The sequence below is a fragment of the Crinia signifera genome, chromosome 2, assembly GCF_055691185.1.
Source record: "Crinia signifera chromosome 2, ASM5569118v1, whole genome shotgun sequence".
Classification (NCBI taxonomy): domain Eukaryota; kingdom Metazoa; phylum Chordata; class Amphibia; order Anura; family Myobatrachidae; genus Crinia; species Crinia signifera.
This window is the reverse complement of record NC_139218.1, coordinates 314,250,715-314,266,535: the sequence shown is the minus strand read 5'-3', so window position 1 is coordinate 314,266,535 and position 15,821 is coordinate 314,250,715. Positions and strand designations below refer to the sequence as shown.

The following is a 15,821-nucleotide window of genomic DNA, read 5'->3' as shown; positions in this document are numbered from 1 at the left end:
GGGGTGAGGTGGGGTGACACCAGTGTCACCCTTACACCCCGCGGTGATTGGTGCTGTACTTTACAGCACCAATCACCTCCGATCCCGTGTCACCGGCGAACGTTATTCGCCGGTGACACAGGAAAACGCTGTGAATGGCTGTTCACACTGAACAGCCAATCACAGCGATCGCCGACGGGGGGGCGGCATCGCAGCCCCCCCTGGGCATGCACGGACATGTCTGCTGTCAGGGACAGCAGACATGTTGAAACTGTCACCGCGTCTATAGACGCGGTGACAGTTTAAATCCATGACGTACATTTACGCCATGTGTCGGGAAGTGCTTCCCGACCATGACGTAAATGTACGTCAAATGTCGGGAAGGGGTTAAAGGGCCGGCACTAGCCCACTTTGTCCGGAATACCCTACCCTCATTACTTCAGATAGAGGCAGCGTGCCAGGATATGGTGGTAGAAAGGGTGCACAGAGTAGGCCCTCCACCCACCCCCTCCAGACCACGTCCCAGAGTCACCCTGTTTAAATGCATGAACTACCTCCACAAAGTCGAAATTTGGTCAGCTTCCAGGAAGATTAAAGACCTTGCCTGGGAAGGGAATAAACTGCATGTGTTCCAGGATTACTCTGCGGAGTTATCCAAGATGAGGAAAGCCTTCTCACCTATATGCTCCAGATTAGCTACTGAAGGTCAAAGATTTGGCCTAATGTATCCTGCAAAGCTACGCATATATGATGGAACCAGCTTCAAGGATTTCTCCACACCCAAAGATGCCGAGGCGTATATGCGAGAACTATCCCATGCAAAAGCAGCGGAAGACATCACAGACATTGTCCCCTGAGCTCCCGTGTTGAAAACTTCAGATGATAATTCTGAACCCAAGACCCTTGCTGCGGCAGTATTGTTGTATAAACAGTTCCTCTTCTGGCGAAGTTACAGTTACCTGAGGTTGATTTGTTTGACAAGAACCTGCCCCGTCTACATGGCAGCCATACTATGACATGCCTGAGAGATCCAAGTTTTCTCTGCCTACTTTACGATCATACTCTTGGTTGTTCAGCTCGGGACTTGACACCATAAATTGGACTGAGGACTGGCACTTCTCATATTACATGTAAAGTATCCACAGGTCCTATGTGTTCCTCCTGGGTGGAGGATGATGTGTTTCCCCCCCTCCCCTTCCATGTCTAATGTGGGGTGGACGGATGGAGCGAGCTGCCGGTCATTAGTTCCATTCCGCTTTCACACCCTCATTGCACGGAAGTTCTGCCATAGGAGTTATGCCCTTAGGGCGCATTCTATTTTGTTTAATATGTTGATACATGTCTACATGTTTTGTTTGTCTTTCAATCTCTTTTCCTTTTCTCTTCCACCCCTCCCCCCTACCACATACAGATGTTATATATCTTATACAAGGTTTATGCTGTGCTAATCGGGTTCTCCAGATTTCTATCATTGTCTTTGTATAATCACTGTGTAGGATGGGGTCTGGGGCCTTCACTCACACTCTGCGCTGAGCCATGCCTGACCTGACCACATGTACGTGGAACGTGGGAGGCATTAACTCTCCCATGAAGCGGAGGAAAATTTTACTCTATTTAAATAAAAATAATATAGATCTAGCTTTCTTGCAGGAAACACACCTCACCCTGCCGGAGACCTTGAAGCTGCAGATGCTGGGCTGGGTCGTGGTCGCATCCTCTCCCTTCACTTCAAAAGCCCGTGGCGTAGTGATACTGGCTAAACGTTCACTCCCACTGGAGATACTTTCAACTAAGACAGACGTTAATGGAAGGTATGTGGTGGCATCTGTCTGCATTGCCGGCAAAAAATACACCCTACTTAACATATATGCACCAACAGCGTACTCAGAACAATTTATCAGATCAATATTAGCCCTCCTTACCCCTTACGTAAATGAAAACTTACTTATAGGTGGAGATTTTAACATGGTCCTCTCCCCCACACTAGATAGATCCACAGGTAAACATTCCTCCCCAAACACTCAGAGGCGTAGGGAGGGCGGAGCCACCGGAGCTCATGCTCCGGGCGCAGATTGGCTGAATGGCGCCGCCGGCCCGCCCCCCCTCCGCAAATTATGCCTGCCCTGCACTACAAGTGTCACGCCGCCGGGCAGTGTGCGCAGCGCCGGCTGCTGCCCTGCCCGGCTCCTACTCTGCCCTGCTCGCCCGGTCCCTGCCGCCAAGCGTCACAGGCGGTAGGGCCAGGGGCGGGCTGACAGTGACACTCCGACCTATGACCTCCTCTCTGTCTGAATTGCTGCTGCTGCTGCTCGGTCCGGCTTCCGAGCAGCGCAGCGTAGCTGCACACTACAGACTCCTCCCACTCCCCGAGTCACCTGTCTCTGACTGCCTCCCTCCTCCCAGGCTACAGCAGCGCCATCAGCCATCCCAAGCGCTGGCTGTAGCCTGGAGGATTAGAAGAAGGTGTGTTGCTGCCGCCCGCCCGTGCCTCTTTAACAAACATCCCATTATTCAAGGTAACTTTTTTTTGTGGTGGATTCGTGTGTGTGTGTGTGTGTGTGTGGGGGGGGGGGGGGGGGTTGGGTTGTTTGTAGGGGCTGGGGGGGGGGGTGGGTTGTTTGTAGGGGCTTGGGGGGGGGGGTTGGGTTGTTTGTAGGGGCTGGGGGAGAGTGAATCTCTCTGGCTTCTGTTGCTGCCCTGGCCTACTGTGCTGTATATATCTTTATATGTATATTTATTTACAGCTGTCAGCATGTTATATAGCGCAGCAGATTCCGTTACAGTGTCTTATATAGCGCAGCAGATTCCGTTACATTGTCTTATATAGCGCAGCAGATTCCGTTACAGTGTCTTATATAGCGCAGCAGATTCCGTTACAGTGTCTTATATAGCGCAGCAGATTCCGTTACAGTGTCTTATATAGAGCAGCAGATTCCGTTACAGTGTCTTATATAGCGCAGCAGATTCCGTCACCGTGTCTTATATAGCGCAGCAGATTCTGTCACAGTGTCTTATATAGCGCAGCAGATTCCGTTACAGTGTCTTATATAGCGTAGCAGATTCCGTTACAGTGTCTTATATAGCGCAGCAGATTCCGTTACAGCGTCTTATATAGCGCAGCAGATTCCGTTACAGCGTCTTATATAGCGCAGCAGATTCCGTCACAGCGTCTTATATAGCGCAGCAGATTCCTTCACAGTGTCTTATATAGCGCAGCAGATTCCGTTACAGCGTATTATATAGCGCAGCAGATTCCGTTACAGCGTATTATATAGCGCAGCAGATTCCGTTACAGTGTTTTATATAGCGCAGCAGATTCCGTTACAGCGTCTTATATAGCGCAGCAGATTCCGTTACAGCGTCTTATATAGCGCAGCAGATTCCGTCACAGCGTCTTATATAGCGCAGCAGATTCCTTCACAGTGTCTTATATAGCGCAGCAGATTCCGTTACAGCGTATTATATAGCGCAGCAGATTCCGTTACAGCGTATTAAGTTTTTTCTTTTCAAATGTGACATGCCAACACATGTTAGCCACGCCCCCAATTCATTACCGGGGGGGGGGGGGCGCGAAATATGCCATTGCTCCGGGCACCATGGCGCCTAGCTACACCCCAAAGTAGGCTGATCACTACTACAAGACTCCCTGCAGGTAGTAGATGTGTGGAGAGCACATCACCCCATAGACATAGATTATACATGCCTATCCTCCACACAGGGGTCCCTATCCCGCATCGATTATATATTTTTATCGCTCAATATTTTCCCATTCTCTACCAAGTCTAATATTGCACCCATAGCTCTCTCAGATCATGCCATGGTGACAACGCATATCCAATTGCCCGATGAATCAGGTTCTAATAGATTATGGAGATTCCCCTCTAGATTTAACAAATCTTCAAAATTCAGAGACCTTTTAGAGCACGCAGTCCAAAACTACTGCACTGCCAACAAAGAAGTGGCAGACTCTGACCCTACTTTATTCTGGATGGCCCTAAAACCGGTAGTAAGAGGATCGGTGGTCTCCTTTCTGCAGCTGCGAATAGGAACTATTCCAAAAAATATATTTTACTTTAAGCAGAATTAACAACTGCATTTTCCAATTTAAAAACCTCCCCCACTCCCGAGCACACTTCGATGAATATTTGGCGGATATGGGTGACAGGTATCTTTTTGCTGTGAATTATAAATTCCATCGTTTTGGGAACAAGGTGGGAACACTGCTGTCTAATCTGCTAAAAGGCTCTTCCAAACCTGCGATAGTCCACCCACTCCGCAGATCTGATGGGTGTATGACCGATTCAAACACCCAAATTGCCGAAACTATGCAGCAATTCTATAAAGATCTATATGCCTCCTCCATCCCTAAGAACCCTATCATACCTTCACAGGAAGGGTTAGAATCGCATCCCTAACCTCATGCCCCGGAATGGGATTCTCTACAATACCCCAACCTCACACCCGGATATGAAATAGAATGGATTTGATTTGATTCCGTACAGGTTTTTGTCCATGCTGTATATGTTGTAAATATCTTTTAAAAGGGCACATATTTGCTAATGTTGTGGTATATTTATTGTTAGTTCCTAATAGCAAGGAACTAAGCGATATTAGCTGCCCCTCGTTGTTTATATATATATATATATATATATATATATATATTATCTAGACCCTTGCACAATATAGAGGTTTTGTGTGTGTGTGTGTGTGTGATCATTCCCGAACTATACAGTGTAGCAGGGCAAATTATCCTGATGAGAGAGGACACTGCCATGAAGGGGTGTAATTGGTCTGCAGCAATGTTTATGTAAGTATTATGTGTCAAGGTAACATTCACATAAATGCAGGGATCCAATGTATCCCAGGACAATATTCCCCAGAGCATCCCAAGGCCTCTACCAGCGTGCCTTATTCCAATAGTGCAGCTCGGTGGACTCTTTCCCAGGCACACCCAGCCATACACATGGGAAGTCATTCTGGTTGACATGGTGAGCCCAGTGGTACACAGATATGGTGTGCATGTCAATTTACGCCATCATTCGGGACAAAAAACACGTTAAAAACTAATGTCGACGTAATGTTTGTGTCAACTTAAACCCTGATGACATACACGTCACAGAGCAATGCCAATTTCCCTCTATATGATACCTCTGTAAGCATTGCCATTCTGTGTACTGGAGCGGGCATCACGTCACGTGATGTATAAAGGAAAACTATTTATTTTAAACTATAGTTGTAAATGAAATGATTGCAGTGTGATATCTTGGGTACATTTGATAGAGCAGGGTTGGCCACCGCTGTGATAGAGCATGGACATAAGCACTAGTAACAGAACTCATTTTAGCATTAAAAGCCTGTAGTGTAACAAGTTCATACCCGAGGTAAGGACAGTTTTATTCACAGGCACCTTACAGAAGAACACTATACTGATATCTAGTGCTCTTTAAGTTGAATCCTGTATATGACCATTTGTAGTTGTGTTGTGCCTCCTAGTGGACACGGGTGATAAAGCAGCAGCAGTTCTATCACAGAATCTAGGAGCATTTGGTTCTATTCTGAGGCTTGGTGGAATTTTCATAATACAATTTGTTAATTGTCCCATATAAATACATTCAACAATGACTTTCCAAATTCCACAATTAATTAAAACCTTTGGACCTTATTCTGGTCCACGCGCAATGCTGTGAAATTTGCAGCATTGTGTGTGGTTGAAACGCTGCCTGCTGCTCCCACGCCCGCCCCCTCGGGAGCGATGGAATCCGAATAAGGCCCTTTGTTTCATCCACCTAAAATGAGGGTAATCTATTATTCATGATTAGTTGCATATTATGTATTTTACATAATATTCATTGTAAATACATTATGTACTGTAAATGAAATCTTAGCAATGGTTTTGTGGTATGTTGGGACATGAAAGCTTACATAATTACAGTAAATGATAACGTAAAGCTGTGTACACACGGTGCAATATCGCTGGCAATTTGGTCGCTGAGTGACCATATTGCCAGTGATTTGTTTGTGCTGAGGCATTGTGGTGCGCGCTACCGTGTTTAGCCCCCTAATGGTCACTGGACCAGCTGTTTCCCTCTGCGGCTCCCCCGGCAGAGTCTCCTTTTAAAAACGGGACACTGAGCAATATATATACCCAGGGCTATTTTTGTGCAGGCTCCAGCAGGAACTGTGGCCATTATTCTAGTTCACTCTTCTCCCCCCCCCCCCCCCCCCCCCCCCTATCCATACTGCCACCAATATCCACTTTCCAACCCGTTAAGGCATACCTTGCTTAACATTCTGGAATTCAGGGAGGCTCCCAAAAATCAGGTGGTCCTCCCAGCCCACCCCTGGGAAGGTGGGCATGTCCCCTGCTTTCCCTGGAGGCCTCCCTTTGCTACCCACTACAGAGTACAAGGAGGAGGGGGCAGCAAACTAGGGAAGTATGCCTCAAGGGAAATTATAGAGGTGAGGTCTTAGAGGTTCCACAGCAGCCACCTGCATTAAGTACAACAAGGATCCTCACAGACATCTTTGATATTTTGATAGGCAGACTTGGTAGCGCCCCCCCAGATCTTGGCGCCCTAGGCAGCTGCCTAAATCTGCCTAATGGTAGAGCCGGCCCTGCCTAGCAGCGTGGAAATCTCTATATAAATGTTTACATTTTGCCTTCAAACGGACAGAGTTACTACAGGGGTTTGCTGGGTAACGTCAGAGGGCACATGCTGAGTCATATCTATTATCACTGTATCCTGCAGCAAAATGCTTACTCGTGTTCATGCCGGTTTGTTGCCAGTTCGACCCCGTAATAGGTGCATTGGGTCGACCACTGAAGGTCGACAGGCCTTAGGTAGACCTGAAAAAGGTCGACATGGGTAAGTTTAACAGGCTCGGAAGAATGACACAGGCATTAAGACAATGGGAAGGTAGACAGTCAAAAGGTCGACATGAGTGTCACATTTTTTTGAGCCGACAGGCGGTATTTCATACCCTACCATCCACTACAGCATGGTGGGAGAATAAAATAGTGTGCTGAGCACAGTGGGCCATGAAAGGGGACACGGTGCACAGTCCATGTCGATTGTGTCAACATTCGGGACAAAAAAGTGAAAAACATGTCGACATTCCCATTGTCGACCTAATACCTGTGTCGACCTTCCAGCCCTGTTGACTTTATCTGTGTCAACCTAAGTCCTGTTGACCCTCAATGGTCAACCATTGTCGACCTAAATTTGGTTGACCCAATGACTCATACCCAAAACGTAGGGTCTGAAGAGAGGAAAATGCAGAGTCGCTTCGGGACTGAACCGTTTCAAAGTCCAGGCGCAACCTGCATTTTGCGATGTGAAAGAGGTATAATGTATGTAGTCAGTATCCCAAGGCCACCATCCCAAGGGGTTTATTTACAAAGATGGGAGTTCTATTGAAGATGAGATGTTGCCCATAGCAATCACTCAGATTCTATCTATTATCTCTAGAAGGTGCTAAATAAATAAGAAATTGTTACTAATTGGTTGCTATGGGCAACATCCAATATTCAATAGAATGCCCATCTTCGCAAATAAACCTCCAATAGTAACAATACAAGCTGCAGAATCCCAAAGGTATTACATAGAGCAGCGGCCTCCTCTTTTTCCCTACACATCCAGGCCCAGGAAATTAGTAACCCACACTACCCCCTCTCTCTGTGCCCATGAGTGTTGACAGTCAGCTACTGTACCAATAATATCAGATTTTACCCTATATTTTATATGTTAAAAAGTTTGAACCTAGACTAAAAAAGGGTTTATTCCATGCATAAATAAACATTTACATTTCCGTCTTTCTTCAGATGGATTAAATCACTAAATTCTAATGGTACTTATATGCTAGTTGGGCGCCCACTAAGCTATTTGCTTAGTTTTCCGCGTCTGCTCGCCACGCTTCGGGCTCGGTGGCTCACTGCGCTCGCCACACTATATAAAATCAACTCCATGCCAAAAATGGAAAGTGGGGGTATGAGCGTACTAACTATAGTGGGCGCCCAACTAACATATAAGTGCAATTCTAATATATTATTTGGTACTTGTTCACTTCTAAAAAAATATTTACATAAGGCGGCAGTAGAAATCGTGATAACTGGAAAGAAAAGGACAGACCATGTTTAATATCTGCTTTAGAACTTATATTTTATTCCATAGTATGCCACTAGCTTTCCAGCTTACGGTCATTTACAGCTTCCATAAAAGTAATCATTTATATTAAATGTTCCTAGAACACGCTGATCTCCTACAGTGCACTCACGGTATAAAGAGAAATGACGTAGGAGGAAAGTGGAACCGTGTCGTTAGGACCCCATATCCTGGCGGACTAGTTATAATCCAAGCCACACACATTCATTAAAACTGAAGGAAAATACATACAGTAATAATGGATAGAGATTATCTTCTTAATAGCAAAGCAGACGTGTATAAAGGCTTAGGGAGAGGTTGATCATTAGTGGTAGTGCTGTGCTATACGGGAAAACATCATTTTGCTAAGAAAATTGTTTTCATGCTAATGGAGTTTAATAAACACTTTAACCTCTATAGATACAATGCAAAGAACAAAAAAACAGAATGTTCCTGGTGTTGGATGTTTAATACCCATAGAACTGTACAATAAGGGCCTGATTCAGAGTTGACCGCTGATGTGCAAATTCACAGATCGAAGGACTATGGAATGACTGCAATTTAACCGGACTTTGCCTGGATAGAAGCCGGCGTTAGCGGTGGACACCTGCCGCTTTCAGGGAGTGTCTGAAAAAATAAAGGCATGCCATAGCGGGTTAAGGGAGGTTCTGTGATGTCAGCACCGGCTGGTCTTTGTCACAGATGGCCGGTAGGGTCAGACTTACTCACATTTCCACAGACTGGAAAAATCATTCGATAGTTTGAGAATTGCGCATGGATGCAAGTGGCTAGTGATCTGCAATATTTTCACAATTCATTTGCAGGTTTGCACAGGGCGGATTTTCTTTCTGTCTAGGCGGCGGTTATCCATTCGCAGTTATCTGCAAGTTTTCAGATCAGCGATCAGGTCTGAATCAGGCTCTAAGACTTTGCTTATTTTACTGTATTGAGGTTATCCTGGAAACAGTTAGTACATACAGTTGTATACAGATACAGCTAGCCTCAATGTTCAATGTAGCGCAAGATGCCTGGCGTGAGCGGTCCTGTGCGACTCTGATCGCGTTAGGCATCTTTTTTTTTTTACTGAAAATGTATCTTAGCTGCAGCGCAATGCAACAACAATGATGTAAACAGAAGATAGTGCTGGTTATTGTAATATTTGACACTTGTATATCTGCGTGTGACAGAGTCTGTATAGAGAGCAGAGCAGAACAGAGACTCAGTCGCACACAGATATACAAGTGTCACATATCACATTACTCAGCACAGTCTCCATGTGCTTCCTAGCTGCATCGCTAAGTAACACATTTTTAGCAGAAAAAATGCCCAGTGCTAGCGGGGTCTCACAGGAGCTGCCGTGCCAAGCAAGGCTAACCGAAAGTCCTTTGGACTTTCTCAATGGACCTCCACCCCCACTCATAAGCTCGGACACTCCCTTGACCTAGTCTTCACCCACCATTGTAATCTCTCTGATTTCTCTAATTCTTCCTTCCCACTCTCTGATCACAATCTGCTCTCTTTCACCCTCTCATCCTCCCCTCTCCCCTCATTGCCCAGACGCGACCTTGGGTCTCTTGACCCTACTGTCCTGTCTTCCCTGGAGACTTTCCTCTCTCATCTTTCCACCATGACCTGCCCTAACCAGGCTGCCTCTTTCTATTACTGTTCTCTCACCTCTGCTCTCGACTCTGTAGCCCCTCTCCACACTGTCCCCCTCTGACACAACAAACTAACACGATTCTTACAAAAATGTGCTCGCTCTGCTGAACGCCTCCGGAGGAAATCTCACTCTCCGGCAGACTTCCTCCATTTCAAGTTTATTCTCTCCTCCTACAGCGCTGCTCTCACCTCTGCCAAACAATCTTTTTTCAAATATCTCATCTCTTCTCATTGCTCCAATCCCCGCCATCTCTTTGAAACTTTCAACACTCTACTTTGCCCTGCACCACCCCTCCTCCCTTCATCTCTCACTGCCACTGCCTCCTTCCTCTCTAAAATTGAGACAATCCAACATGATATCTCCTCCCATACCCCTCTGCTGCCCACCCACCCCAATCATCCCCCAACTACCCAACTCTGTCAACCTTCTGCCTTACTACAGGTGAGGAAGTCCGCTCCCTCATCTCATCCTCTCCCCCCTCTACTTGTCCCTTGGACCCTCTTCCCTCCCGTCTCCTCAGTTCCCTCTCCCCCACTGGCTGCTCCCACCTTGCTCACCTCTTTAACCTATCCCTTTCTACTGGCATCTTTCCCTCACCCTTCAAACATGCTCTGGTCTCACCTATTCTTAAAAAACCAAACCTGGACCCTTGATCTCCCACAAGCTACCACCCTATCTCTCTTCTCCCATTTGCCTCTAAAATACTTGAACGGCTGGTTTGCAGGTGCCTCACCAGCTACCTGTCTGACCACTACATCCTTGATCCCCTTCAATCTGGTTTCGCCCACTTCACTCCACTGAGACTGCCCTGGTGAAAGTCACCAATGACCTGCTGTCAGCCAAATCCAGGGGTCACTTCTCCCTGCTTACCCTTTTGGACCTCTCTGCTTCCTTTGACACTGTGGATCACCCTCTCCTCCTCTACACACTCCAAAACATTGGCCTCTCTGGTACAGTCTTCGACTGGTTTTCCTCTTACCTCTCCAACCGTTCCTTCTCAGTCTCTGCCTCTGGCCCCACCTCACCACCTTCCATTCTTCCTGTTGGGGTCCCTCAGGGTTCCGTCCTTGGCCCCCTTCTGTTCTCCCTCTACACCTCTTCTCTGGGTGCACTCATTAACTCCTTTGGCTTCCAATATCACCTCCATGCTGATGACACCCAAATCTACCACTCCTCTCCTGATCTGTCCCCCACTGTTCTCTCTCAGGTTTCCAACTGCCTCTCTGCCATCTCCTCCTGGATGTCTCAGCGATTTCTGAAGCTGTATATGGACAAAACCGAACTTATCATCTTTCCCCCACCCATAGCTATGCCCCCTTATAATATCTCTATCACTGTTAACAACACCATCATCTTCCCCGTTCCCCAACTCAGCTGCCTGGGTGTCACTCTCGATTCCTCCCTCTCCTTTGCACCCCACATCCAAGCCCTGGCCCATTCTTGCCGGTTCCTGTTACGCAACATTGCTCCCATCAGGCCCTTTCTCTCACAGAGTGCAACTAAGCTTATCATCCACTCACTGGTCATCTCACGCCTTGACTACTGCAATGCTCTTCTCACCGGCCTCGCTCGATCCCAACTGGCTCCTCTCCAATCTGTCCTCAACTCTGCAGTCAGGCTTATCTTCCTCTCCCGCCGCTCTAATTCTGCCACTCCCCTTCAACAAAATCTGCACTGGCTCCCATACCCCCACAGAATCCTCTTCAAACACCTCACACTCACATACAGGGCCATCTCTAATTCCATTGCTCCATATATCTCTAACCTTATCTCCATTCATACACCCTCCCGCCCTCTACAGTCGGATGACAACGGTCGTCTCTCCTCCACCCTGATCACTGCTTCCCACACTAGAGTACAGGACTTTGCCCGTGCTGCACCCCTTCAGTGGAACATACTTCCTCGCTCCATTAGACTCTCCCCGACCTTGCAAAGCTTAAAATGGGCACTGAAAACTTACCTATTCAAAGCGTACCCTTCCACTGCATAACTTGGTCCTGCATAAACTAGCTGGTTCTCCGACCCCTTGCCTGTTGACATCCTGCTATCTAGGCACCACCCACTTGCTTGCACCTCTTGTAATCTGTCTGTCTCCCCTTCCTACTAGATTGTAAGCTCCTCCGAGCAGGGCCCTCTTCCCTCCTGTTGTCAAAGCCCTCTTCTCTTCACATTTCACTCAGAGCTCTCCTATACTCAAACACTCAGTGACCATCTTCGTCCCCATACTCATCTCCATCATTGGCCTCAAGCCTCTAGTTGTATGTTAATTTGAGTCCTCGCTACTTATATTTAAGCTGTAATGTGTATTACACTGTGGCGCTCTTTATTTGTACTCTATTTTTGTTATTTATTCAATATAATGCCAAGTTTTGTCTCCCTGTACTGTTCCTTTGTACGGCACTGCGAAACACTTGTGGCGCCTTATAAATAAAATTATAATAATAATAATAATAAAGGGTACTTGTGTATTATCACGGCGCCCAATGTTATATAAATCGCATACAATATCGTATACGATTTCCTGCCTATCCGACCTGTTCATACCCCCACTATCCACGGCGGCGTGGAGTTGATTTTATAAAGCGTGGCGAGCCACCGAGCCCGAAGCATGGCGAGTGGACGTGGAAAACGATCCCGAAGCGTGGCGAGCGCAGCGAGCCCCACAAGGGGATGCGGAATACACGTCAAGTAACCACATGCTACCGAGGAGGTACAACAAACTTGGATTTTTACTAACACATACCGTTAAAGGATTTAAAGTCAAGTAAAACTTAGCATTTGCTGTACAGTCAGTCATATTTTAGGTTTCTGTTAACCAATTTATATGTATCTTTTATATATATTTTTAGTATATTGACCTCAAATTGAGGGTTATATTTTCTTTATTACTGTATATTACATTTTGAAATGTCAGCCCACAGTTTTAATGTGTTATTTACACACATCTCATCTGTGCATTAGTTGCGCTTTTGTTTATGTCTTATAAACATTATCTCTATAATTATACCCGACTACTACCTGGTGCACACATTTTAGAGGTGTGTGTACGCATCTGAGGTGTACGCAGTAGCATAATCTTCCTCATGTAATGTTACAGTGCAGCACCAGACCCATAGCACCGAGTCAGCACTTTGGTGTTACCTGGAAGCAGCCCGCACACACTCTAGTGACCGCACTGGTTACACACATAGGCTAGTTTTGGAGGAGTGTGGTGATGAAATGACATACCATGCAGAGATGTGCATACTTGTATGTATATATATATATATATATATATACCTGTTGTCAGATTGATAATTTGCGCTTCGTTTAATGCTAGTGCATTGTACACTCATGATGAAGACAGGTATCTAACCAGCGTATGGACAGAGGCAATCCAGCCTCAGACATGCATATATTTGGTTCCTTGCATTCAATGGTGGTGCAAATGTGCTCAACTTGCATTCAACTTTACTTCAGCCCCAGCCCATCATTAAAGGTGTGCATGTTTTTCAGCAATAAGTATTTACAAATGGTGGTAACATTGACAACCACAACCGAGATACTTTGTATTAGAGATATGGTTATTTTGCCATGAGAAACATAAGAAGTCATGATTGGATGCAGAAGCAATGATAATGATGTCTGGTAAGTATAAAATAAGCCTCACATCCTCTGATATTGTATATAGCTAAATAATACAAACATTTACCTCTGGTACTCCCATTTTCCTACATGCTTCCAGAAAGTTTTCCACATTCCTCCTGCATTTGGCCATGCTAAGTTTAGGCTGGAAAAAAACCACATCAAAGGCATTACAAAAAGGAGAACTTCCACAAGATCCAATTTTAGTACAAAATTAATATAAATACAAACAAAGCGATTAACACACCAGGTTGTTATGCAAGGGGGCAAATACATTAGTATTTTTTTTATGTGCAGGGTAAATACTAGCTACTTTTGCATGTAGCCTACAAATATTAAACAGCTCTATTTCTACACTGTCATTTAGATTTCAGTTTGAACACACCTCACCCAAATCTAATCTCTCTGCACATGTTACATCTGCAGTGGTAAAGTGATGGTCGTCAGCATGCCCTGTGCTGATCAAGACCTGAATCTAATCTATTCCATCTATATCATGATTTATACCATTTATAGGCACATATCTATGTGTCTAGCAGAGCATTTCATTACTTTTAAATCACTGTGCTTTATGTCCAGACTAATTTTCTCAGTGTATTATTCAATTAAGGTGTGATACCATCATTTTAATATTTTTCACTCGATCATCACTGCACCTGCTGATAAAACCAGCTGAAAGCAATATGGAAAATAAAATACTCCTACAATCCCTCCACTAGATGTCAGCACTCTAACATCGAAACTTCCTAATGTCCATACAGCAGCAAGTCAAACTCTGCTCACCTCAATTGTAATGCTTTAAGTGGCCCATTTATCATTTAATATTTGCAGTTTATTCCCCGAGAAGGGTGTTTTGGGGGGGGGGGGGGGGGGGTATCCAAAAATACAGTATTAAGTAACACCTAAATGTATCAGGAGGCAATCCCCCCTGCATCACCACCGGCTGCTAGGTTACTATCGGGGATATGAAGTTGCCCGCTGTATCAACATCAGGCAGCATCGATCGGGTGCCTGGGCTACCGCCACTTGGAGATGGTGGTAGCCCATTGTAGCCTATGGCTACAGACTCCACTGCAGCTGGGGCAGTGCGGTCAGCGGGGTTGGTGGGGAGTCAGCACTAACTGCTGATGAACAGATCCCCGGCACCCAACTGAGCCCATCACTGGAATGGGCTCCTTTCGGAGCTCTGTCCTTGCACGTGCGATCCTGGACGGTAATATTCCGCCCAGATTGCATTGTATATGCGATCCTAAATAAATGGGCCCCCTAGCCACTTACGCACTACTAGGTGATCCTACCCACAGGCGATAGAGTTAATGATATCGGCCATTGGTGGCTGATCTGAATATACACACTGAACGATATCGGTAAACAACATCGTTCAGGATATGCTGTACATGAGGGTTGTTGGCTATATAGCCGAATTGACCTGCAAGTTCAGCAGACAGGAGGGGTCGTTAACAGGAGCCATATTCATAGGCCCCATAGCAAAAGTTTGTAAGGGCCCCCTATTAAGCAACTGATGGTCATAAATGTATGTAAAATATATTACTTAGACAATAAACATGGGCCCCCTTCAGCTCTGGGCCCTATAGCAGTTGCACCCTTTGCACCTATGGTAGTTATGCCCCTGAAGGCATGACCATTATCCATCCTCCACTGAATATCCGAAGGTATAACCATTATTTATGCTACACAAAATAGACCAATGCTTGACCATCATCCATCCTGCACTGAATAGCCCAAGGCATGACCACTATCTATTCACCACTGAAAAGCCCAAGGGTTACTATTATTAGAGGGATCTAATGTGGGTTGCCTCAAAGACTGGCCACAGAAAAATTGTAAGGTGATCCTGAAGATCTATTGTATGTGATGCAGGGATTTTGGAGAGGTGGCATAGTTACCTATATATCCTGGCTATGACTATTAAAAACAATGATATGAAGTGTAATCAGCTGGAGTTCATTTAAGATGATCATATTCCAAGTCGCCATAAACTCTTGTCAGCCAGCAGAGATTATAAGCATACAGGAAGTCATTATGCAGCGCCACAGCCACAATGAGTTTATTAAAAGAACTTGTTGCACTGCTGTTGCTTCTAGAAGATGAAGGAGCAGGCTAGAGTGGATGGTTTATTGGATTAAGCTTGCCATAAACCTAAAGATCTTGCTGGTTGAAACAAAAATCTGGTAATATCTGAATGACAGTTTGTCAGTTTTCCAGCATTTTTAAGCAAATGATCAACTGTCATTTGCTCCCATAAATTACCAGATTTTTTCTACAACCAGCCAGATTGGACAATGAATCTTTAGGTTATGCGCAGCTTAACACCTCAAACTAAAGGAGCTACCCACAAAAAATAGATTAGCTTCACGTTTGGGTGCTATGAATCAGGGTGTTCCAGTGTGTGGGAG

The 15,821-nt window shown here is 45.6% G+C and overlaps 1 protein-coding gene across 5 annotated transcripts in view; it reads right to left on the bottom strand.

The window, feature by feature from the left end:
• The window catches only part of LRCH1 (leucine rich repeats and calponin homology domain containing 1), a 216,600-nt gene that overhangs the window by 37,813 nt on the left and 162,966 nt on the right, over nt 1-15,821 (bottom strand). For all 5 annotated transcript variants that reach the window (XM_083168986.1, XM_083168990.1, XM_083168989.1 and 2 more), the window contains one exon: nt 13,472-13,549. In XM_083168986.1, coding sequence (XP_083025112.1) covers nt 13,472-13,549 — 78 coding nt within the window. The remainder of the gene's footprint in view (nt 1-13,471; nt 13,550-15,821) is intronic.